Below are 26,366 nucleotides of genomic sequence, written 5' to 3' on the forward strand. Positions count from 1 at the left end.
TAAAATAAATTACACTATTAATTGGAAATATAGAAGGTAAAAGAATGAATAAATAAATAAATAATAAATTATTGCGCATAGATGAATTATAAGTTATTAAAAAAATCCAAATTTTACATTTTAATTTCGACTCTACCTCGAAAATATTGCATTTTCCCCTTATTTTAGAAAGCGCGTCAGTTGAAACAGTCTCATTTATTTAATTTTTTTGCAAGTCATTATTCCCGCTCCGACCACGACGAAAGAAAGCTGAAACGTCTGGAATTTTCGTCAAAGATTCGGGGAGTGAGTGGGGGATATTCCTCTTGGAAACCTCTGGGTGGCAGCAGCGTCTAACTGAGTAAAAATAATCACCGCATACTACATGGCAGAAGAAGATAAACCGTGACGAAGACCCGCGTTGAAAACGAGCTTTTAATTAAAGTCACAAGTTATTGTCATGCGTACTTGGTGTGATACTTTAAACAGCGCAATACTGCAGTTTCCTCAAAACCATATGTCCACTTCTTCCTTCTTTTTTTCACGTCTTCCTTGCGGTTTGCAGGCGAAGCTGGAACTAAACAGTTCAGGAAAGTTTGCTGCTGGTGAGATTTATATCGGGTAATAAAAATAAAATATTTTAGACTCCACAATGGCAGACAGAAGGACTTTCAACGTGTTGGTTTTGGGTTTTGGGTTTTTATTCATTTTCACCGCCTTCACCACCTGTGGGAATGTTGAAGTAAGTGTGAAAATATATGTTTGTTTTATTCACAAAGTTGTCGCAAAATTTGCGTATGTATCTTATCTCACTTTTTTTTTTTTTTTTTAATTAAGATACGGTACCGTATTCATCATCCAATAAGAAACCGCCGTGATCGTCTCGAGATAAAGCGTGACATTTTGGTGTAGAAGCTGTACAGGAGGTATTTAATCAATTTCAGGCTCAAAACTTAGGTTTAGGCTATGAACCGTGGAGTACGGTACCTGGTAGCCTTGGCTCAAATTTTAAATTGCATAATAACAGGGAAGAGAAGCCAAAATGACGACATAAAACACCAGTTTGGGGCTCATTTAGCAAAAATCTAGGCGAGTGGGTGAGTGAGCAAGTTAATCCACACCAGTGACGTTCTGTAAACTAAGAAAACCATAAACTGTGTCATCTTGCACACCTGTTACTTTAAAGGGCACATGATGGGGACATACTGATTAAAATCAGGTGAACGTTGATGTACCAGATCAATCAAAAACCAACGGGGTTGCCACAGCAGATCTGGTGTGAGTCTTCATGTTTGTTAAATGACGCACATGAACTATTTGGCATTCATTTTCTGATTAATGATGATTATTTAGATGGTCATTCTAAGGTACACGTACATTTATTAATCCTCTTCAGCCCAGGCAAAATTATAATTGTTTTTTTTTTTTTTTACACATTTTACAAACTTCATGTCTTGACAGTAGCAAGGCTCCCATTTTGACTTAAATGGGAATTGGCCGGTAATTCATGCAGATACAGTTTGTCCACAGTAAGTTCTGTGATGAATGATATGTGCACAACTTAATCATCGGTCTTATCAGACGGTTTCACTGTAAAGCAAAGTACAGAAGAGTTGGGAGGGAGAGGATTAATAATGTGCTAAAGATGTGCCAGGTTGAAGTGCACACAAGGAATTACAGATGAGATGCACTAATTGGTGTAATTTATGTTATGCCCAAAACGTTAGTAGAGTCAAATGTGCACATGCACTGGCGCCACATTTCACCTGCATCCATGACACCACCTTTGGTTCTGGTTGGCAGCCACCTGGGCAGATATCAGGTTCATCCCCACCTTGCAAATGTAACCATCTATCTTCCCCAGCTAGATGAAGCATGAGCAACCCCTTGAACTTTACCAGCCACTGGGGTCCTCAACACTGGGGCACCTGCATGTTGGATCATGCAGGGAGGATTTGGGCACACTCTTAACCAAAATGTCAACACTGACATTCTCTCACAATGCAACTGATAATCCTTATCTTAGTCTTCCTTAGTAATTTGAGCTTTGACACAGACATTCCATAAGTACCCAGTGATGCTTTAAAGAGACCTTGTACCATATACAACCCCGATTCCAATGAAGTTGGGATGTTATGTGAAATGTAAATAGAAGACAATGATTTGCAAATCCTCTTCAACTTATATTCAGTTGAATACACCACAAAGACAAGATATTTAATGTTCAAACTGATAAACTTTATTGTTTTTGTGCAAATATTTGCTTATTTTGAAATGGATGCCTGCAACATGTTTCAAAAAAGTTGAGACAGTGGTATGTTTACTACTGTGTTACATCACCTTTCCTTCTAGCAACACTCAATAAGCGTTTGGGAGCTGAGGACACTAATTGTGAGTGTCATGATTGGGTATAAAAGGAGCATCCCCAAAAGGCTCAGCCGTTCACAAACAAAGATGAGGCGAGGATCACCACTTTGTGAACAACTGCGTGGAAAAAAAAAGTCCAACAGTTTAAGAACAATGTTTCTCAACGTTCAATTACAAGGAATTTTGCAAGGAATCTGGAGAACTTTCTACACGTAAGCGGCAAGGCTGAAAACCAACATTTAATGCCCATGACCTTTGATCCCTCAGGCGGCACTGCATTAAAAACCGACATCATCGTGTAAAGGATCTTACCGCGTGGGCTCAGGAACACTTCAGAAAACCATTGTCGGTTAACACAGTTCGTCGCTACATCTACAAGTGCAAGTTAAAACTCTACCATGCAAAGCGAAAGCCAGACATCAACAACATCCAGAAACGGTGCTGGCTTCTCTGGGCCAGAGCTCATTTGAAATGGACAGACGCAAAGTGGAGAAGTGTGCTGTGGTCTGAAGAGTCCACATTTCAAATTGTTTTTGGAAATCATGGGTGTCGTGTCCTCCTGACAAAAGAGGAAAAAGACCATCCAGATTGTTACCAGCGCAAAGTTCAAAAGCCAGCATCTGTGATGGTATGGGGGTGTGTTGGTGCTCATGGCATGGGCAACTTGCACATCTGTGATGGCACCATCAATGCTGAAAGGTACATCCAGGTTTTGGAGCAACACATGCTGCCATCCAAGCAACGTCTTTTTCAGGGATGTCCCTGCTTATTTCAGCAAGACAATGCCAAGCCACATTCTGCATGTGTTACAACAGCGTGGTTTCGTAGTAAAAGAGTGCGGTTACTAGACTGGCCTGTCTGCAGTCCAGACCTGTCACCTATTGAAAATGTGTGGCACATTATGAAGCGCAAAATACGTCAATGGAGACCCCGGTAAACATACCAGTGTCCTAGCTTTTTTGAACATGTTGCAGGCATCTATTTCAAAATTAGCAAATATTTTCGCAAAAACAAAGTTTATCAGTTTGAACATTAAATATCTTGTCTTTGTGGTGTATTCAATTGAATATAAGTTGAAGAGGATTTGCAAATTATTGTATTCTGTTTTTATTTACATTTTACACAGCGTCCCAGCTTCATTGGAATTGGGGTTGTACAACTAGTCATCACCTTCAGTCACTTGTTTGTTTCCCAAGTCTTGCAACCATACAGTAAGACAGGAAGCCCCTTAACAACTTGGACATTAGCTCTCCTAAAAAGATATCAGTATTGCCAAACTCAAGGGCAGAAGACAAGTGTTACTATAGCGATAAGTGAATGTCACTGAAGGCCTTTATGTGAAATTGATCCTGGACGATTACAAATCTTGTGAAGTCAGTCAGTTTAATACCTAGAGTGTGCCCAGAGAGTCGCATCTCTGCTCATGCCCAACGGTCATTGGTTGTTTGTGTTGAAGCACAGGTGGAGACACTGCTCCCCAAAGTACAAGTGACATAGAAATCAATGGATGCCTAATAAAAGAAAGAAAAATACTAATTAAAAACAATACTGAATTTGCTTCTGCCCTATAATCTTATTGCTCAAGGCTGGTGTAGCCACCAAATTTGACTTATGTCTGTGCATGTCTTTTTGAGATACATTCTGCTATAAGTGAGACAAACAAAGATGAGAACTAAGCATCCTTAGAAGAAATAGCAATGCAACACTACAAGTAGGAAACAGGCCCTCCAAGGCCGTACACCAACCACATCTGGTTTTTGTAATTTTCACTTTCAAAGAAATGGTCAGAAAGGACGGATATCACTGTGACACTACTTTGTGTGTTTCACTGAGTTCTGTGTCCCAATTCCAGCAAACTGTGATTAAAAGCCTGGAGAATGGCACATTTACAGGAAGCGGGTACCACAGGTGAGGAAATCATGGTCACAGGCCTTAAGAAAGCCATTAAAGTTACAAAGATTGCTTTTACAGCTCTGTTTTATTACCGCACTGATCAGGAGTTTGCTCACCTTTTTTGTTTCTATTTACAGTCTCGGAATCATCTACGGGGTATTTTCCTTCTCAAATTTGCTTGCACCAGCAGTTGTTGCTGTAATTGGACCTAAAATTACGATGTTTTTGAGCGGCCTACTTTACAGGTGATCTTTTGTCATTTGCACGAAAAGATGCTCAAGTTTAGACACGTTGCTTATTATTAAAGTTACATGTTTTGTGTCTAGCGGTTACATCGCCGTGTTCATTGCCCCGTCAGCATGGTCCTTTTACTTCACCTCTGTGCTGATTGGCGTTGGAGCAGCAAGTAAGTCCCACCCACCCACCCCAAAAGATTTTATTATGACCCGAAATGGTTTATATTCTCTGGTTTCTGGTACAATATTTTTGCAGTTTGCTAAATCTGTGGGAGGAGGGGAGCCATTCACGCTACTTGAAGGGTCTGAGTATTGTCCTGCCCATCGAAACATGCTGCCATCTTCATCAGAGCTGAGAAGCAGCCAAACCCTCTGCAGGATTCTGTTCTTTTTGTGAGCGATTGGCAGCTGTTGGTTGATCTCGAGAGGCAACTAAAGCTCCTTGAACACAGACGATCCACCACTTTAAGACCAGACATTTCTCTCCTTCCTGCCAAACAAGAAGTCTGTCTTCAGTTTACAACTTGTCACCCAAAATTTGAGAAAATCAAATTTCAGTATAAATCCTTTTTTTAAGTCATGTTTTGTTTTGTTTTTTGTTTTTTTTTATAATAGCTGGGGTTTGAAAATAATTAACCCAACATGCTGAGGCACGAAGTATTGATAACCCACTTTAATTCATGTTGGGTTTATTAGAAATTTTTTAGAAATTACAACCATTTATATACACAGTCCCTCTATTTTCAAAAGCCACAAGCAGGGGCGCCACCAGGGATTTGGGGCCACATGGAAAGAAGTCTTACTTGCCCCCTCCCATATTTTTTTTGTCAGTATTATAATTGTATTAGGGGCCTCTCTGGGCACCTGTCAATCATGGGCCCTTAGAATCCTTCTCCTTATTCTCCCCTTTTCGGCACCCTTGGCCTCAAGTAACTGGACAAATTAAAAATATGGATTATTGTTCCTCCAAATGATCACTTTTACAGCCAGTCTTCCTGAGACAAGTCAGAGGATGGATGCATGAATGTCACTGAATATGTCTTGGGCTTCATTAACATCAGTAATTAAGAAACACACTTTGTTATTTTACAGTGAATCTGCAAGGAGCTGGCAGTTGTGCAAGAAGGAGACTAGTGAGGGAAGCCACCAAGGCATTCATGAGTGTGCTGAAGGAGTTGGCATCTTCTGTTGTGATTGGAAAAACTGCATAGTTAAAATTTTGTCTGTTGCATAAACAGTTATACAGGTTAATGGTGAAGTGGCATAGAAAATAATTTTCTGTGGTTATCCCAAATCTAGATTTGAATCTCCCATGTGCCCTCTGGCAAAGTAGCTGAAATTTCATGTTTTTTTTTTTTTTTTTTTTTGGTTTGGTTTGGTTTACAAAATCGTTCTCTGTTACTTATGCTTGAGTTCAGTTTTATTCTTTTCCTGGGGGGGGTTCAACATGTTTTGAATAGGTTTTTTTGTTTATTTTATTTATTTATTTATGTAAAGATTCTTAACATAAGATCCCTCAGCAGTAAAGACTGACTGACTGGATCTAGCGTCATAGAGTGGTGCAGAGTTGATCTTAACCAGAATATTAAGAGGAAAAACATAAATTAGGCTGTTTTTTCAAACTCTGTACTAATTTGGTTTCTAATGGGGGATTTTTGTAACTCTAGAGTCTGCTGCCCTGTTCACTTATCTTCATTCCTTCCGGTACTGATTTTTGAAAATGGAGATTTCTCTCAAACTAGGCAAACATCAAAGGTTAATATGACTATGGTTGTAAAAAAGTGAACTTGTGTGATTCCATCTGCTCAAAGTGATATTAATCAGTGAAATCACGTGGTGGAGTCAGTGGCTGCAAAGAAAACCTGCACCCTCTTGGCCCTTTCTGGAACAAGTTGCCCACCCCTGCGTTGCAGCCTTATTTCAAAATGGATGAAATTATTTTTTTCCCTCAAAATTCTACAAACAACACCCCATAATAACAATATGAAAAAAAGGTTTGCCTTTCCAAATCATGTCCAATCAACTAACTTTACCCCAGGTGGACACCAGTTAAGCTGTAGAAACATATCAAGGATGATCAGTGGAAACAGGAGGCACCTGAGCTTAATATTGTACTAGGGGAGCTACGACCACTACCTTTGCACCCCCCCAGGACTAAACCAAACCAACTTTTTAGGTTCCTTAGATGACCCCAAAACACAATCAGGATGTTCCCAAAAATAAAACCTGGCCTCAAGCCAGTTAGCCAAGATGGCGTCCAAGATGGCTGCCAAAATGGGTTTTTTTCACTAAGACACCTTTAAACAACATATAAACAACTTAAATACCACAGATGTTCAATGGGAAAACCATTGCAGGTCACATCAAACTCATTTGTGCCTAAACTAAATTCATTCATGGGTTTAAGATTCAAAATGGCATCCAAAATGGCCACCAGTAGACCCTTATCATTAAAATACATAGTAGGAAGTTGTTTATATGTTGTTTAAAGGTGTTTTAGTGAGGGGGGGAAAAAAAAACTATTTTGTTGGCCATCTTGGATGCTTGGCTTGAGGCCAGTTTTTATTTTTGGGAACATCGTGTTTTGGGGTCATCTAAGGAACCTAAAAAAGTTGGTTTGGTTTAGTCCTGGGGGGGTGGGGGGTGCAAAGGTAGTGGTAGTAGCTCCCCTAGTGTTGAGCTTGATGGCAAAGGCTGTGAATACTTACATACATGTGATTTCTTAGTATTTTTTTATTTTTAATATATTTGCACAAATCTCAAAACTTTTTTATGTTGTCATTATGGGGTGTTATGTGTAGAATTTTAAGGGGGAAAAAAGAATTTCTTCCATTGTGGAATAACAATAAACAGAAAAGTGAATTGCTATGAATACTTTGCGGATGCACTGTAAATGTTTGCTTCAAATCTACAAATGATGATCACACTTGCTCACTCTCCAACAGTGCTGTGGACAGCTCAAGCACAGTTTCTGGTGGAAAACTCTGAAGCTTCAACCATCAACAGGAACACAGGGATGTTCTGGGCTCTGCTGCAGTGCAGGTAAGAAACCTGAATTCAGCCCCCCCCCCCCCCCCACCCCCACCCCCACCATCCAGTCAGTGATCAATCACATGTAGTCAAAGGATAATTTCACCTAACGTCGTTCTGAATACTTGACCTTCTTTGGATATGTGACTTTTGTCATTTTAAAATCCCATAAATTTGCTTATTAATTAACTTTATTGCATAGTAAATTAAAGTATTACAGGCATTACGTGGCTGTATGAGCACAGTGTTTCCTCCTGGTCTTAATGCGCCTGTCCAAATCAAATATAAAATTACACTGCAGCAGCTAGAACAACACCACCACCACCACCTCCTGTGTATTTTTAGCCATGCAAGATATTAAGTTTCATTTTTCCAGCCTTTTTTCGACAGACTTTTGCAGGTTCGATGTTTGCTCTGTGTCTGTTTGTTCAGCTTTTACATTTTCTGCTTCTTGCACTCGGGTTTGAGCAGCTCATATGCATATGTTAAAATGTGCAGATTGAATTAGTGTAATAATTAGATTGGCCGTCACCTGCACCGACGCTCACAATGGAGCAGTTCCGATGTGAACCCACTGTGGTTATCTTGGCGACGGTATACTCATGAATCGCTTTTTCATGACAGAAGGCAGTTCGTTATCTTTGTGAATAACCCCTTTTGTCCCTCATGCTGCAGCTTGCTTAATATGTCATTAAAAATAGGAATAATTTTACAGCCCGGTGCCGTTAATTGAAAAGGCTAACGTTCCCAACTAGAGGGCAATGTCTGCCAAGGCCAGCCGCTCTTCTAAATGTCCTATGTAACATCAAAGGGGATTTTGAATGAGCATCCGGACACTCGACCAAATCTAATCCACTCTTCTTTGACCCACCTCGCCACAAAAGTCCATAGAAATCTGTTCATCTCTGGAGATATCCTGCTGACAAACACTAGTGAGCACTTGGCAGAGGCAACAATGAAAGCAGTGTCCTGAGAGGAAAACGGTGTGGACAAACAGTCCTCTGTTTCAGCATGTCATGTATGATTTTTTTTTTTTTTTTTTGAGGTCACATCACAGAGATCACACAGACTGTCTGAGTGGGGGGGAAAAGAAAGCTGTTATTAAAGGTCAGCATGACTCAAGTTGACTTTCCAGTCACACTAGACTGAGGTATTACGTCCCTAAAGTCACTGGGCACAGCAAAGAGGATGATACACAAAAGGCCACATATTGCTTCCAACATCTTCTGGATCCAAAATACATTTCAGATTAAATTCAAAATAAAATACTTCATTTTCTAGGACACAATTCATCTGTTCACCAGATTTCATCAACATCCTCTCACAGCTTTTTTATGGAGCCCCTAAAAGGACATCCCCCCCCCCTTCCCCTGTGAGATGGGGGGTGGGGTGGTGCTTGTGACCAGAGAAACCTTGGTTCCCATCACATCAGAAAGTCACTAGGCTCCCTTAGGTGAGCTTTGTAATCCCCAAGTTGCTCCTAGTGTGCAGTTGAGTGTCTAGTACTGGTCTGATCTCGGCACTGGATATACTTTTGCAAGATCTCGCAAAACTACATTGAGTGCATTTTCTGCCCACCTTGTCGCTCTTCATATGAGGGATGCCCTCTTGTCAGACCACTCTAGAACACAGGAACTCTTCCAGATCTTCCATGATTCCACAAGCTAGCCTCCTTCACAAGCTATCCAGAGTGCAGCAAAGTGACCCTGGTGTAGCAGACTGAATGGCCCCCCCCTAAAAATTGGTCCTCCTGCCTTCACTGCGCATGCGTCATTTCAGAGCATCGGCAGCGATTCACCGCTTATCACCTCGTTTCTGCTTAAAGCTGACTTTAGAATGATTTAAGAGGTTTTATTTTGTCATCTGATGGTTAATAATCACATTATTCCCTTTGATCGTTTTGGGTGTAGAGAGTCAGACTCAGACATGCTGTGGTGGCACTCTGATCGTCTTTTATTTTTTTTATGAAGCAATGCTGAATTATGTGGAAATGATTGTTGGACAAAAGCTTCAGATATCTGTTGCTGAGGTAGATGATGATGACTGGAGTGCAGTTTTAAGTAGAAACGAGGTGATAATCGGTGAATCCCTGCTGACACTCCAAAATGACGCATGCGCAGTGAAGGCAGGGGAGGCCAATTGGTCTGCGACACCAGAATTGAATTGCGTGAATTAAAAATTGTGCAAAAATACTTTTAATAAAAATTATGACTATCAGTTAATTTTTCAAAGTTGAAATGGAGGCTACAAGTATACCTTAATGTTGCAGAAAATTAATGTTGTCTTTTATAATCGGTAAGTTAACAGCGCATAAGGTGAATGACGGTAGTTGTGGTAGGGAAGTGGGTTACATCAACCTCATGGAAAAACTACCCCAGGGTCTTGTGAAAAACTATTGCTATTTTTTTTTTTTTTTTTTGTCTCATGTCCTTTACACATCCTACTTTTTGGGTTAAATGTTGCGCAAATATGTATTTGTGAAGAACTGAGTTGTTTGGCCAAATGTAAATGGTGTTGAATCATCATGGATAAAAGAATAATAAACAATAATAATAAATTATTGCTACTTCAGCAGACGTCTAGAACATTTTGGAGTTGAAAGCAGAATGTGAGTTTCAAGCTCGAGTTTCTTTTTCATTTTGAGGTTATTTTTGTCCTTTTTTAAAGCACAAGAAGCACAACATCACTATTGTGCCTCACAAATGTGGATCGCGATTAATACCTTGCCCCCCCCCCCCAGCCAAGTACTCTTCACATCCTCCTGGTACAAGTTGATTTTGTTACTTAGGTTTCTTTTATTATTCTTTTTGTGTGTGTGTGTGTGTTTGACAAACTATTCCAGCCTTCTCGTTTTTCAGGTTTACATCTCCTGTAGTTTAACTTTGACGCGGATACACCTGCATCCTCGAGGGTGTTCTTGATCTGGCGAACTGTTATGAAGGAGTTTTTCCTCAAAAGGGAAAGAATATTGTTTTATCTCTGGTATTACATAGCTTTTGGTGTTCTGCCACCCCCCCCCAAAAAAAGGTATTGACTATTTGATTTGCCCACAACTAATATTTTTAGCCATTTCTCTTGTGAATTTGTGAATTTATGCTGTTATTACAGCGGATACGGTTCAGCTAAAACTAACTTTACTGCAGCGAATTGTGGGATACCCTCGATGCCAGAAGCACATGTTTTTGTACTATCGTTTGAAGGCAGGAAAACTGATTGAAGAAGATTTCAATAAGCTTGCTTCACTTGGAACTAAATCTCACTTTGTTTGTCTGCCCATGGTACATCTGGGCACTTTGGGGATTCTTCCCTTGATTTGAGGGAAAACAACATCAAGAAGCAAATGTTTATGGTGGAATCAAATGCAGGCTTTTAATTTGTCCATGGTTCAAGTGATGTCTGTTTCATTTGTGAGGACAAAAGCTATATTTGTTTATAATTTTTTTTTTTTTTCCACCGCATGGCACATAAATATTCTGCTGTTTCCTCAGTTGGTAGTTATAAATTGACCAACGAGGCTGTTGGGTTACATATTATCTCTGTTACACAAAACCTCAAATATTGACTTTTTTAGGAAACTAAGAGCAGTCTCGCACTGTACGTATTTGCTAGAACATGTTGCATTCCTGGTGTTATTAAATGCTTTGAAAGGTTCTGATGTGCCCAAGGGAAAGAATTTAGTCTCAATGCAAAATGAAGATGTATCTTTTAAATGTATAGGTACTAGGCCTTTATGCAAAACATCATTTTGGCTTTATATATATGAAAACTACATTTTTAATTTCTCAACATTTGTTTTATTTGCAGCATGCTGTTTGGGAACCTTTACATTTACTTGGATTGGAATGGAAGAACAGAAATATCAGGTAAAGTTAAAATTGAGTAACTAATTACAGTCCTGATTAGAATTATTGCCACTTCTTAATATTAGGTGCAGACTTTAAAATATATTTAGGAATAAATAAAAATGAACCACTTTTGTATAATGAGAAAATGTAATAAAATGACCAAACATTTATAACAACAAAAACAAAATGCTTTCTAGTAAAATTTAAAAAAAATAATAGACATGAAATGTATTTGTGACAGTTATTGTATCCTTTGATTAATACACAGTAAATTTTATCACAACAACATTTCCAAGTCATTTCAAGTGATATTTTGAATTTCATTTTTCCTCCTGACTACCAGGGTGTGTGTGTGTGTGTGTGTGTGTGTGTGTGTGTGTGTGTGTGTGTGTGTGTGTGTGTGTGTGTGTGTGTGTCTATATATATATATATATCTATATATATATAGATATATATATATATACACACTCAACAAAAATATAAACGCAACACTTTTGGTTTTGCTCCCATTTTGTATGAGATGAACTCAAAGATCTAAAACTTTTTCCACATACACAATATCACCATTTCCCTCAAATATTGTTCACAAACCAGTTGAAATCTGTGATAGTGAGCACTTCTCCTTTGCTGAGATAATCCATCCCACCTCACAGGTGTGCCATACCAAGATGCTGATTAGACACCATGATTAGTGCACAGGTGTGCCTTAGACTGCCCACAATAAAAGGCCACTCTGAAAGGTGCAGTTTTGTTTTGTTGGGGGGGGGATAACAGTCAGTATCTGGTGTGACCACCATTTGCCACACGCAGTGCAACACATCTCCTTCGCATCATCCGTGAAGAGAACACCTCTCCAACATGCCAAACGCCAGCAAATGTGAGCATTTGCCCACTCAAGTCGGTTACAACGACGAACTGGAGTCAGGTCGAGACCCCGATGAGGACGACAAGCATGCAGATGAGCTTCCCTGAGATGGTTTCTGACAGTTTGTGCAGAAATTCTTTGGTTATGCAAACCGACTGTTCCAGCAGCTGTCCGAGTGGCTGGTCTCAGACGATCTTGGAGGTGAACATGCTGGATGTGGAGGTCCTGGGCTGGTGTGGTTACATGTGGTCTGCAGTTGTGAGGCTGGTTGGATGTACTGCCAAATTCTCTGAAACGCCTTTGGAGACGGCTTATGATAGAGACATGAACATTCAATACACGAGCAACAGCTCTGGTTGACATTCCTGCTGTCAGCATGCCAATTGCACGCTCCCTCAAATCTTGCGACATCTGTGGCATTGTGCTGTGTGATAAAACTGCACCTTTCAGAGTGGCCTTTTATTGTGGGCAATCTAAGGCACACCTGTGCACTAATCATGGTGTCTAATCAGCATCTTGATATGGCACACCTGTGAGGTGGGATGGATTATCTCAGCAAAGGAGAAGTGCTCACTATCACAGATTTAGACTGGTTTGTGAACAATATTTGAGGGAAATGGTGATATTGTGTATGTGGAAAAAGGTTTAGATCTTTGAGTTCATCTCATACAAAATGGGAGCAAAACAAAAAGTGTTGCGTTTATATTTTTGTTTGTGTGTGTGTGTGTGTGTGTGTATATGTATATATATATACGAGGGCTGTCAATAAAGTAACGGTCCTTTTTATTTTTTTCAAAAACTATATGGATTTCATTCATATGTTTTTACGTCAGACATGCTTGAACCCTCGTGCGCATGCGTGAGTTTTTCCACGCCTGTCGGTGACGTCATTCGCCTGTGAGCACTCCTTGTGGGAGGAGTCGTCCAGCCCCTCGTCGGAATTCCTTTGTCTGAGAAGTTGCTGAGAGACTGGCGCTTTGTTTGATCAAAATTTTTTCTAAACCTGTGAGACACATCGAAGTGGACACGGTTCGAAAAATTAAGCTGGTTTTCAATGAAAATTTTAACGGCTGATGAGAGATTTTGAGGTGATTCTGTCGCTTTAAGGACTTTTCACGGTGCGAGACGTCGTGCAGCGCTCTCAGGCAGCGTCATCAGCCTGTTCAAGCTGAAAACCTCCACATTTCAGGCTCTATTGATCCAGGACGTCGTGAGAGAACAGAGAAGTTTCAGAAGAAGTCGGTTTCAGCATTTTATCCGGATATTCCACTGTTAAAGGAGATTTTTTTAATGAAAGACGTGCGGACGGGTCCGCGCGTCGGGACGCAGCCGACGCGGTGCGGCGGCACAGGAAAAACACCTCCGTGTTGATAACCATTTGTAAAATCCAGGCGGCTTTTGATGGCTTTCAGTGGAGTGAAATTGTTTAACAGGCAGGACATGTTCCAACTTGTCCTTAAGGCTTTCAACAGAGGTGTTTTTCCTGTGGCGGAGCCTCGCGGCGGCTGCGTCCCGACGTGCGGACCCGTCCGCACATCTTTCATTAAAAAAATCTCCTTTAACAGTGGAATATCCGGATAAAATGCTGAAACCGACTTCTTCTGAAACTTCTCTGTTCTCTCACGACGTCCTGGATCAATAGAGCCTGAAATGTGGAGGTTTTCAGCTTGAACAGGCTGATGACGCTGCCTGAGAGCGCTGCACGACGTCTCGCACCGTGAAAAGTCCTTAAAGCGACAGTCTCACCTCAAAATCTCTCATCAGCCGTTAAAATTTTCACTGAAAACCAGCTTAATTTTTCGAACCGTGTCCACTTCGATGTGTCTCACAGGTTTAGAAAAAAATTTGATCAAACAACGCGCCAGTCTCTCAGCAACTTCTCAGACAAAGGAATTCCGACGAGGGGCTGGATGACTCCTCCCACAAGGAGTGCTCACAGGCGAATGACGTCACCGACAGGCGTGGAAAAACTCACGCATGCGCACGAGGGTTCAAGCATGTCTGACGTAAAAACATATGAATGAAATCCATATAGTTTTTGAAAAAAATAAAAAGGACCGTTACTTTATTGACAGACCTCGTGTATATATATATATATATATATATATATATATATATATATATATACACACACACAACTTATGAACTTAATTCATTCAGATGTTACCAGTTGACACAATTCAATTAAGTTGGTTCAAGTATTTTCTTTTTGAGTGTATTTAATAACAAATGGGTCACTTCATGAAAAGGGGTCACCTGTATGTGACATGAGGTTTAGTTTTTCACTCAGCGGCAGCTTGCATGGCTTGATTCAGCGAACGGTCAGTCGGCGCATTGAACTTCTGCACATATTATTATGGGATGGTACCAGTGGTGGGCACAGATAACCAAAAAATTAACTTCGATAACAGATAATCAGATAACTGAAAACGTATCTTTGATAAAGATAAAACAATAAACCCCCCAAAAATGTATCGGAAGTTACAGATAACTGATAACTTCCAGTATTGTCTCCGGTACACTTAGAACTACTAACAAGCTGATTTTGAGTTTTAACACCACAATCAGTTTTGGAAGCATCAAAAGCAACAGCCGACCCAAACAATAAGTCAGCACTTCTGTCTTTGAGCGTCCTGCCCCCTGCTGGAAGCTTCTGTTTACTACATCGCTTCCAGTACAGAATCAACTGAGTGGAGCTACACAGATCAAGTCTCTACCCAATCACAGCACTGCTGTCAGGCGGAGGTCTTGGAAAATAAAGCCCTGTTGAGTTATGGTTTGGTGTATAAATAAAATGAATACTGATAGAATAACTCAATTGTCAATTCTGTCATTTGTGCAAAGTTAAGATATATATCTTTTAATGTTGAATAATGCACTAATTCTGAAGTTTTGTAACAAACACAGATGGCATGCTAGGTAAAATGTGCCTCTGCTCACACTGATTGGATGATTCATTCTATGTAAACCAACACGTTAATGTGACGTGTGTCGTATCCTGGTGCTTACAGATAAATGTGCTGTTGTAAAATATGACATTTTTTATTTGTAAAAAAAGGCATTTTCAAAAAAAAAGCCAAGTTGGTTCGCCAGTTATATCACACTATGATCCCATAATCCCTTGCACGCCAGAGAGTCACTGCAGTCAAACAACATATAGAGAATCCACACGATGACAATTGTAAATGAATATTATACTACAAAAAATTTATTTTTTTATACTTTTCATCACGTTAATAAGAGACTGCATGCATGATACCCTGAAAACTTGCTAAAACAATTATAAGAAATAATCTGTGTCTGTTACGTTTAATCTGTGTGAAATTTAATAAATGCAAACCGAATTTCAGACATCTTTTATATATTAGTCTGGAACAAAGAGGACAAACAGTGTTGTAAAGAACAATAATCAAGACGTTAAAGAGCAAACTTCACTTTCCCCCAGAACGACATGATCAGGAAGGGAGTGTAGCTCACAGCAGCTACCATTGAAAATAACGGAGAGACAGCCTGTGATTCTCGCATGTTTACATAAAACAAACGTAATAACAACGTCTATAAACCCAGAGAATATATTCATGAGAGTTTTAGACACAATATAAAAAAAAATTTATGTTGCGACGTTAATGGTGTTGTCCATGTGCAGCGGTTAAAGTGCAGTTTTTGTAAATTAAGTTTGGAAAAAAAAGCCTCCGTTTACGTTTTGCTTCTGGAAACACGAGTCCGATGTGTGGTTTGAAAATATCAGCCCAGCTTCAGGGTCAATACTGCCATGAACACTACTGGCCAGTAGATGGTAGTAGAGACCCTGAAAACTTGCAAACACAAAATTCCAGATAATCTGTGTTGCTACTTGCTATGTTTAAGATGCGTGGAATTTAATAAAACCAAACAAACACAATAACATGTATAAACCCAGAGAATATATTCACGTGAGTTTTAGGCACTAGAGTTTAATGCTGTTGTCCTGATCAGTGTCTGAAATGCATTTCTCCTGTCGTGAACGTACTGAGATTACCGTACTGAGATTACCCTATCCCATAATGCACCAGGACACACCATGCCCCACACTAAAACCTTAAAAATTAGCGCATTACTTTAAAACTAAAACATATATCTGATATTTTCACTTTATAAAACTTCAGAAGTGACGTTTAATTTAAATAACTTGTCCGAAATAAGTTTGGTTAAAATTTGAACCATAAGTTAAAAATGTATGCCTCTGAATGACTTGGGTGATATTGGCTGCATATCAGTATGGGGTTAAAAAAAAAAGTGTTTCTTTTTTTTGGTGACCAGTTCTTTGCCTGCAGAGGATAGAGCGGGTTCTCCTAGAAGCAGCTCTCCTCTATTTGCAGAGGGTAGAACTACACATCTGTTCACTTTTGTTACCTCCGCCAAGGAAGTTATGTTTTCGGTCGAGTTTGTTTGTTTGTCTGTCTGTCAGCAGGATAACTCAAAGTTTTGAACAGATTTTGATGAAATTTTGTGGAGTGGTTGGAAATGACAAGAGGAACAAATGATTAAATTTTAGTGGTGATCCGGATCACGATTCGGATCCCGATGCTAACGCGTTAGCATGTCTGTGGCATTTTCAATGTTAAAAGTTAGCATTAAGCAGTTGCAGCTGTCATCACGTTTGGGTGCATTTGTTTTCAAATTGTAATATTTCTTACATTTATTTTTGTTTATATATTAGTAATCTAATGATTATTATATACAATTTTAGAGAAAGAGACAAAAAGAAATAGATCACTGTGCCAAGGAGGGAATCTCTTTAGGGTCAGTGACCCTATGGCCTTGTTTAGAGAAGTGTTTCATAAATGTTAAAAAATTAATATACTCGTATTTGCAGTTTAGTTGAATAATAAATTGAATTTTGTCTCTTATTTGTTTTTGTCTATAAGCACATGCACATGCAATATCAGTATCAGTGCTCAGATGACAGTAGCTTCTGGGAAAGGTGCAAGTTGCAATAAACTGTGATGCCAAGCGCTAAGGATACATGCTGTCCAGTCACAGCAGATGAAACTTTTTTTTACTACTGAGCAAACATCATTGTTAGACTTTTTTAGGTTCAATGATTCCACGGCGTGTAGATGTTATGGCGTCAGTGACCCCATGGCCTTGGCGGAGGTTTGCACTCTGAGTGCTTCTAGTTTACCATGTTAACTGTCTAAAAGTTATCGGACAAAAATTTATCGGAAGATAATTAGTCCGATAATGATTTTCAAAGTTATCTGAAAAGATAATCCGATAATGAAAACTTTATCTTCGATAATTATCGCTTATCGGATTATTGGAACTGTGCCCACCACTGGATGGTACTCAACAGGAAAGCCTCGGAGTGCTTTTTTTGGCAGCTATATTAGGACCCGAGCGTAACTGGTCAAACCGGAAAGGAAAACAAACAAAATGAATAATTGATGACTGTTACTTTATTGTTCAACTAAATTCGACCTTCCCATGGGTTTAAGGCTCTGAAGAGTGGTTCTTTCAAACAACACAACTGGAGTTTTATGTATTGAATAAATTAGCAGTTTGGGAACATGGGCCTTAAACGTAACAGACCGGGACACTACGGGTTACATTCAACACCACATTTTTGGCATGCTCTCAGCAGCCGTACCAAGTATTTAAGACACTGGTCTATGGGGGAAATAAAATTTACAGTGTTCCCATCAAATCAAATTTGTTAGTGATTTTTGTTTATTTTTTACCAAAATAATATTTAGGTGCTGTGTGTCACAAATTTGGTGGGGTTTGGTGTGCCCATTTTCAGATCTAAAAACTCCAATAAATTTTAAATTCCAAGATAATCATGTCCTCCATGTTATCACAGTTATTTGTAATATTCTTTTATAAATAACTGTGATTTAATAAATATATATCATTTTATATTTTTTCCCCCCTGCACATAGGCTTTGCTGTTTTTACTGACCAATAATGTTGGCTTGTGTAATGGTGACCCCTTTTCATGAAGTGACCCAAATACAGTTTAGTGGTCATTTTAATTTGGTTTTGCTTTAACTCTCTCTTTTTTGGGGGGTTGGGTTTTTCTCTCAGACAGCAGCAGGAGAAACATTTTCACGTCCCTGCTGGTTGTCTCCATTCTCGGTACGCTCAGCTTCCTGGTGCTGAGAAGGATCCATCAGGAAGAGGAGATGCTGAGTGAAGAGGAAGGACAGGCACTGCTCTCAGCGCGCACCATGTAAAGGAATAGCTTTTAGATAAATGCATGTTTCTCGCTGTAGCTTCAATCAATCAGGGGCTAAAAAGATGATTGAACAACTATTGCAAAATCCTGCGTGTAAAACGCTGTAATGTGAACAGAAGTACAGATGTGTGAAGCTCACTCGGGTCTTCAGAGAGTGTAGCCGACTACCGAGCAGAATGTGATGAATTATAGATCGTGCTCCTGTCGACGTGGCTTGAGTGAACTAACGCGTACAAAAAAGGGTTTAATTTGCTTTTTACTTGCTTGACCTCCCCTCTGATGTGCAATACTTTGACACCATTTGATATTATAATTTTTGCTTTTTTTCACCGTCCCACCATGAGGGTTTGAATCTTAAACCATTCTAATATGTAGATGACTGACATGTTAATCACAGCACCTCACGTGAGTTTAGTATAGACAAATGTCTGAGCCCCATTTGACAAAAAACATATGTATTAAGGCAAAGGTGATCTTAAAATCGCAGTTCTTAACCTTTTGAAACTAAAGAGGTGTTTTCTAAAAAATTATTGCAGACAAACAAGTGACTCCTGAGAAGATTGTCACAAAAACTGCAAAACATGCAGGAGGAGCCAAAAGGTCGATGTTCCATTGGTTTAATAAATTTTTTCATAACTAAGATGTGCTTATAGGAGAAATTACATCCTTTAGGCAAACTTTCGTATGTTAAAACTCAAGAATCGTAAAACTCTCATTCAGAATTTTTATACATTAGTACTGGGAGGTCAAAGCTGTGTGTGTGTGTGGGGGGGGGGAATCATGCATTTCTGACATTTATAAACTCCGTTTTTACTGAATTTTGGGTTTCACAAGTAGGATATTTATCAGAAGCCCTGAAATGCTCACATCAACCGCTAGATGGCGACAAGGACCTTGCTGCTGAAATGTGCAGCAAGGCGTCATTAACTTTTGGTGAAAATAAGATGGGCTGTCAGACAAAAAAGTCAACTTATATTTGTGTCCTTGACCTTACGGGCAACTTTTTCCGTTTCTCTAGCTATAAAAAAAAGTAAAAATAAAGTACTACAAATGCAACGTAAAGTCTGATTAGCCTCCAACTGGCTGTGCCCAAATTTGAGAACACCAGGGGCCCACTTTGAAATCTGAAATACTTTTGGGGAAGCCCAATGTAATTTTTAACCTGCAGAACCTTCACAACCAGCCAAGAGTCTTTGGGAATCACTGTACATGACAAATTTAGATCAGACACAATTTGTTCTTATCACTTTTTTTTTTTTCATTCTTGCTCTGAAAATGGTGACAACATCACAGCTCTTTGATAAAAACACAAAACTGCTTCCTGGATTTTATTTATTTGTTTGCAGCTTCAGTATATTATCTTTCCTCACCCTTCATATGAGCCATTTTTAACTACCCGTCTAATACTAAATTAATGTAATCTGACCAAAAGGACACTTATCCCGTGCTTTAAATTTCTTCCATCTCATTCTAGTTTTTTTTTTTTTTTCTTCTCGTGAACAGCTTCCCTGCTGCTAATTGGTCTTTGTTCTTTGGCGGTTTCAGTTTGCTTATAGAGGTCTGTTATCGAAATGATGACAGAATGACATCCACGAATGATAATGTAAATAAATTTAAGACATTTATGAGAGCTGCCATTGCATGATTTGAGGCTTAATTTGTGCTGCAGGAAAACGGCTGCCTCGAGCAATGTCGAAACTGATCAAAGATTTCTTTCTAAACTTATCATGAAAGGCAGCTGTTGAACTGTTGACAACACAAACTCCATTTTCGTAATGATATATCTGCAATAATTCTCGGGTATCAGACATTTATGGGAGGTTTTTTTTATTTAATTTATTTACCTATTACACACAGCTGACAGTCAGTTAAACACAGTACTTTAATATTTATTCAGCATCTAGTTAGCTTATAAAGAGCTTACAGAGTCATGAGGTCAGAGGACAGATGTGTTTGGTGATGCCAAGATCTTTTCAGAAGAACAATGGTCCATGTCTTTGGAGTTGTAGTGCTTCCTGTTTGACCCAGGGTGATGACTAGATGTGCATTGAAGGCTCTTTGGGTAATGCTGGAGTGATGTTGTGTCGAATGAATGGTTATTTATTGATACTAAGATGAGAAATATCGCACTGTGAAGGAACATCAGCTATGACATTTTGGTCGTGTCGTGCTTCTCTGGGCATAAACCAGAACACACGTGCTTCAGTGTTGAAGACAGAGGGGACACACACACACACACACACACACACACACACACACACACACACACACACACACACACACACACACACACACACACACACACACACACACACACACACACACACACACACACACACTTGACCTGGCTGCGAACAGATAAGATGGTTCCAATATCAGTTGTCGGTCTGTGAGGCTGCCATCCAGGACCCAAGATACACCTGACCTGATCCTGTCAGCACGATGAGCAGCTGGTGTTAAAAATGTTGGCCAGCATGTACACTCGCTCTTAACAGTTGCTTTGAGAAATTTGTCAGAAATTACCAAATTGATGGCAGAAACACACATTAGGTGTTATTGTGGCGAAAATAAAATTCAAGGCTCGAAAGCCCATCATATTGCATTTGGCGGAATGGCCAACTCCACTTTGCTATTTACGCAGAATGTAATTGAGTGCAAAGTAAAGCACAAGGTGTAAAGGGGTTATTTTTAGTTTCTGCATTTGTTTGATTCTGTTGAAGTGATATTTAGATAGTAGACTCAGGTTACAGAGGTGAGAGGTTTTCAGGCAAGAGAATGGATCTGCTCATGGCCAGATGAGGCTTCATGAAGTATTTGATATTTTTTATGAGCACACTAGATGGCAGTCTCTTCTCAAAAAAAGGTTCAAAATACAGTTCAATTCATATCATGGGCAATCATTCCTCATAATGTCTCAAATTACGCAGCAGATCATTTATGTGAAAAGCTACATCTCTCTGAGTTTAAAGAGTTGAGTGCCTTGCTGTGCATTGTGTAAGTTGTGGCCCATACAGAAAATGTTGGTCTTAATTCTAGAGAGCGGTCCTTTTTGGGAAACGCAATACATCTTTTCATACATGACACTCACGATTATTTTGCAAATAATAAAATTTAGCATCAGGGATTGGGGGAACAAAAAAAAAAGAGCAGAAGTAACAGTGGAGAGAGTATTTCAGCAAACTACAAATAGTATTTAAACGCAGGAATATTTTGATAATAATTATATAGAATCCGTAATCTGTATTCACCTTAGAATTCCATCGTTTCCTTAACTGTCTGTATAAATTTTCTTGAAACACACTCATACATTTTTGAGTTATGCAATCCACCGATGGACGGAGACACTAAAACAAAGAACAACTTTTCACCATAGCATCAGATTCCTGCAAACCGATAATTAAGCCCGACTTTGTTGCATTGACACAGCATGTTTGACTGATGGCCTGACGTAAAGATGGTTACGCCCAGTTAGCATGAGTGTTTACACTCAGGCTCACCTTATGCTAATATGGATAGTGTGACATCATATGCTAACCATAGTTAGCCTTCTCTTTAAAATGGTCTGTTGTAGTTGATGTAGCAATGTGCGGCATAAAAATAGATTTTATCCCAAACGTGAAATTCTACTAACATCTGGAAAAGCATTGCTAAATAGTAAATTTGACATTAAAAACACTCAGAAGGTTAGAAAAACACTATGTACTGGATATGTATACAGTTTGTACTTTTTTATTGCTGTGTAGTAGTAGGGAGGGGTGTTATTTCAAAAAATTGGAAATCTATAAATATTTGCATGGAATATGGAAATATACATGGAATAAACCATAGCAGGATAAATTTTGGGTCATTTGGTTCCAAAAACCCATATGGACGGAGCCAGTGAAGATATCGGGTTCAAAAATCTCCGAAAATATCGCCGAAAATGTCATATCTTGAGAACCACTGCAGCTAGAGACTTGAAATTTGGCTCCAAATGTTGCTTGACCCTAGGTTTATATTCATCTTCTATAGTAACAATAAGCCTATCTGGTGTTTTTTTTTTTTTTTTTTTTTTAAAGAGTAATTGACAAAAAAACGTAATTTCAGTACATATGTTAAGATCAATTGTAACAAACACAATCTATGTAGTTTTTAGGAACATCAGTTGAGTATAATCATCACATGTAAATGAACTAATTATAAGCAGCAGAGTGGTTTTCTACATCAACAGCACATATACGACACATGCGTTACTTGAAATTTTCAAACGCTCAGTCCATATGGGTTTTTGGAACCAAATGACCCAAAATTTATCCTGCTATGGTTTATTCCGTGTATATTTCCATATTCCATGGAAAAATTTATAGATTTCAAAAATTCTTGAAATAACACCCCTCCCTAGTAGTAAAGTGTTTGTTTGGAACTATATTTGTGGTCTCAGTGCATGTAGTTGAACCATGTTTGCACATGCGCGTGTGAGAATCAGACAAATGTAATCGTGCAGGGAGCTGTGGAGAAACACTGCTTTGCAGACTGCTGGACTTTGGAGGAAAGTTATGCCGCTAAAATATGTTAGATGTGTAAATGACATATTGTTCAGCTTGTCACTGAAATGGAACTGTAGCACTTTTGTTTGTATCTGCAGGATTAATATTTTTTTTTATTAGTATTGATTTTGATTTTGTGAAGGATATAATCCTATCTTGTTCCTGTTCAGGTATACACAAAGAGCAAACACTGCCATACAGGACGCCAAATTGGAATTCAGTAAGTTCACTCAGATTGTTTTATTTATTTATTTATTTTTATTTTATTTTATTTATATAGCGCCAAATCACAACATACGGTTGCCCCAAGGTGCTTTATATTGTAAGGCAAGGCCATACAATAATTACGTAAAAACCCCAACGGTCAAAACGACCCCCTGTGAGCAAGCACTTGGCGACAGTGGGAAGAAAAAACTCCCTTTTAACAGGAAGAAACCTCCAGCAGAACCAGGCTCAGGGAGGGGCAGTCTTCTGCTGGGACTGGTTGGGGCTGAGGGAGAGAACCAGGAAAAAGACATGCTGTGGAGGGGAGCAGAGATCAATCACTAATAATTAAATGCAGAGTGGTGCATACAGAGCAAAAAGAGAAAGAAACACTCAGTGCATCATGGGAACCCCCCAGCAGTCTAAGTCTATAGCAGCATAACTAAGGGATGGTTCAGGGTCGCCTGATCCAGCCCTAACTATAAGCTTTAGCAAAAAGGAAAGTTTTAAGCCTAATCTTAAAAGTAGAGAGGGTGTCTGTCTCCCTGATCTGAATTGGGAGCTGGTTCCACAGGAGAGGAGCCTGAAAGCTGAAGGCTCTGCCTCCCATTCTACTCTTACAAACCCTAGGAACTACAAGTAAGCTTGCAGTCTGAGAGCGAAGCGCTCTATTGGGGTGATATGGTACTATGAGGTCCCTAAGATAAGATGGGACCTGATTATTCAAAACCTTATAAGTAAGAAGAAGAATTTTAAATTCTATTCTAGAATTAACAGGAAGCCAATGAAGAGAGGCCAATATGGTTGAGATATGCGCTCTCCTTCTAGTCCCCGTTAGTACTCTAGCTGCAGCATTTTGAATTAACTGAAGGCTTTTCAGGGAACTTTTAGGACAACCTGATAATAATGAATTACAATAGTCCAGCCTAGAGGAAATAAATGCATGAATTAGTTTTTCAGCATCACTCTGAGACAAGACCTTTCTAATTTTAGAGATAATGCGTAAATGCAAAAAAGCAGTCCTACATATTTGTTTAATATGCGCTTTGAATGACACATCCTGATCAAAAATGACTCCAAGATTTCTCACAGTATTACTAGAGGTCAGGGTAATGCCATCCAGAGTAAGGATCTGGTTAGACACCATGTTTCTAAGATTTGTGGGGCCAAGTACAATAACTTCAGTTTTATCTGAGTTTAAAAGCAGGAAATTAGAGGTCATCCATGTCTTTGTCTGTAACACAATCCTGCAGTTTAGCTAATTGGTGTGTGTCCTCTGGCTTCATGGATAGATAAAGCTGGGTATCATCTGCGTAACAATGAAAATTTAAGCAATGCCGTCTAATAATACTGCCTAAGGGAAGCATGTATAAAGTGAATAAAATTGGTCCTAGCACAGAACCTTGTGGAACTCCATAATTAACCTTAGTCTGTGAAGAAGATTCCCCATTTACATGAACAAATTGTAATCTATTAGATAAATATGATTCAAACCATCGCAGCGCAGTGGTTAGTGATTGGTCACTTTAGCTGCACCACCAGTATTGGAGGGATATTGAAGACTTCAAAGCAACTCTGGGCATTTCTGACTTATTAATAAAACTAGCTCAGGCTCGAAAAGCAAATATATAAAGTGGGTGGGTGACTTAGTCTATCCCATCAGCTAGTATATGCAATAACTCACAACCGATAAATGCAATCACCTTATAATTCCTTATAGTAAAAGAACACATAATGAGGAAGAAGTCATTGGACAGTGGTTATGCATCATTTAAGTTAAAAAAAAAAAAAAAAAAAAAAAGCAACTTTGTTTTGCCTATGTAATATCCCACACACATCTACCACCTGATATGCTGGATTGAGTCACACAAAACTAGAAACCGCTGTTCAGTTTCTTCATTTTACATCTGTTAAACATTGTGTATGTTGTGTGCTCTGTCCACAAACACTGAATTGCACATCAGCTTTATCTACTAACTCATGCTAGCAACCACAAGGACATATGTCATGTCCAATATATGCAGTTAAAATACACAACAGACTGAAAATAAAACTGGAATTAAAGAATGGATAGAATGTGTGGCTGGGGATGGTAACAAAACTTCATCAGTACTGGAAATTAGAAAGTGTTTCGAGACCTGTTGTGGATAGGGCTGTTTTACGAGTACATACAAAATTAAGTTTGTATTTAAAGGCTACAGTCGGCACAGGGGTTGTACATGCACTGTGATTTATGGTGCATGCTTTGCATTTGTGAGTAGAACAAAATTATTTTGTCCAACCATCCAACTGCATATATCATTAATGACAGCCCTCCACTGAGCAGTGGGGCCCTGACCTACCACCTTAACATGGCCTTACACACTTTAGTTTTTATTGCCATAAGTAATTGCTGTCAGGTTGCTATAATCATATTTACATTTGCCATAAAATCTGACTTGGAAAAATAAACAGTCAGTGTCCATGTGTACTGGGCCAGTCCATTTTAGTAGCATATCGTTCTTATGTGTGATAAAACCTTTCAACTGTTTGTACAAGTTTGACTTTGGGAATGTTTTGATTCCATTTATAGCCACCATGAGAACAGGGTTCCAAAACATTATGGACATAATATTTTGACAGATACTTTGATGGACACAAGGTCACCCCACTAAGATCTTGTCTTTGGGCATGTTTCAGTTCTAAATGTAGCCACCAGAGGGCTGTGTTTGCGAAACCTTGTTCACGCAATATCTTGACGAAGACTTCTTATATTAAAGTGAAATTCGGCACACAATGTCAACTCAGAGACCTCATGCAACTTCTAAATTGGGTGCTTTTGTATTTGAATTGCGGCCACCATGGGATAGTCGATATCCTTGGGTATGCGACATCTTAAAAAAAGTATGAGTACAAATAAATGGACTGCATTTATATAGCGCTTCTCCATCTGCATCAGATGCTCAAAGCACTTTACACATCAATGCCTCACATTTACCCTGATGTGAGGCTGCTGCCATGCAAGGCGCCCACTACACACCGGGAGCAACTAGGGGATTAAGGACCTTGCCCAAGGGGCCTTAACGATTTTTCCGGTCAGGGTGGGATATATCAGAAATGAAAGTTTGCACACAAGGTCACCTTGCTGAAACCTTGATTTGACATAAGGTTCATAATGAAACTTGCTGCCACAGACTACACCTTGCCGAGACCAGCAAAACAGGT

General features: G+C 39.2%; 1 protein-coding gene across 1 annotated transcript in view; it reads left to right on the forward strand.

Annotated features, from left to right (window-relative positions):
• The first annotated feature begins 367 nt into the window (after positions 1-367).
• Positions 368-26,366, forward strand: part of LOC117527625 (UNC93-like protein MFSD11) — a 32,652-nt gene continuing 6,653 nt past the window's right edge. The window contains exons 1-8 of the mRNA XM_034190054.1: positions 368-721; positions 4,199-4,254; positions 4,377-4,484; positions 4,566-4,645; positions 7,421-7,517; positions 11,310-11,368; positions 18,282-18,426; positions 23,129-23,178. Coding sequence (XP_034045945.1) covers positions 632-721; positions 4,199-4,254; positions 4,377-4,484; positions 4,566-4,645; positions 7,421-7,517; positions 11,310-11,368; positions 18,282-18,426; positions 23,129-23,178 — 685 coding nt within the window. The 5' untranslated portion in view covers positions 368-631. The remainder of the gene's footprint in view (positions 722-4,198; positions 4,255-4,376; positions 4,485-4,565; positions 4,646-7,420; positions 7,518-11,309; positions 11,369-18,281; positions 18,427-23,128; positions 23,179-26,366) is intronic.

This window comes from Thalassophryne amazonica, chromosome 16, assembly GCF_902500255.1.
Source record: "Thalassophryne amazonica chromosome 16, fThaAma1.1, whole genome shotgun sequence".
In the NCBI taxonomy this organism is placed as follows: domain Eukaryota; kingdom Metazoa; phylum Chordata; class Actinopteri; order Batrachoidiformes; family Batrachoididae; genus Thalassophryne; species Thalassophryne amazonica.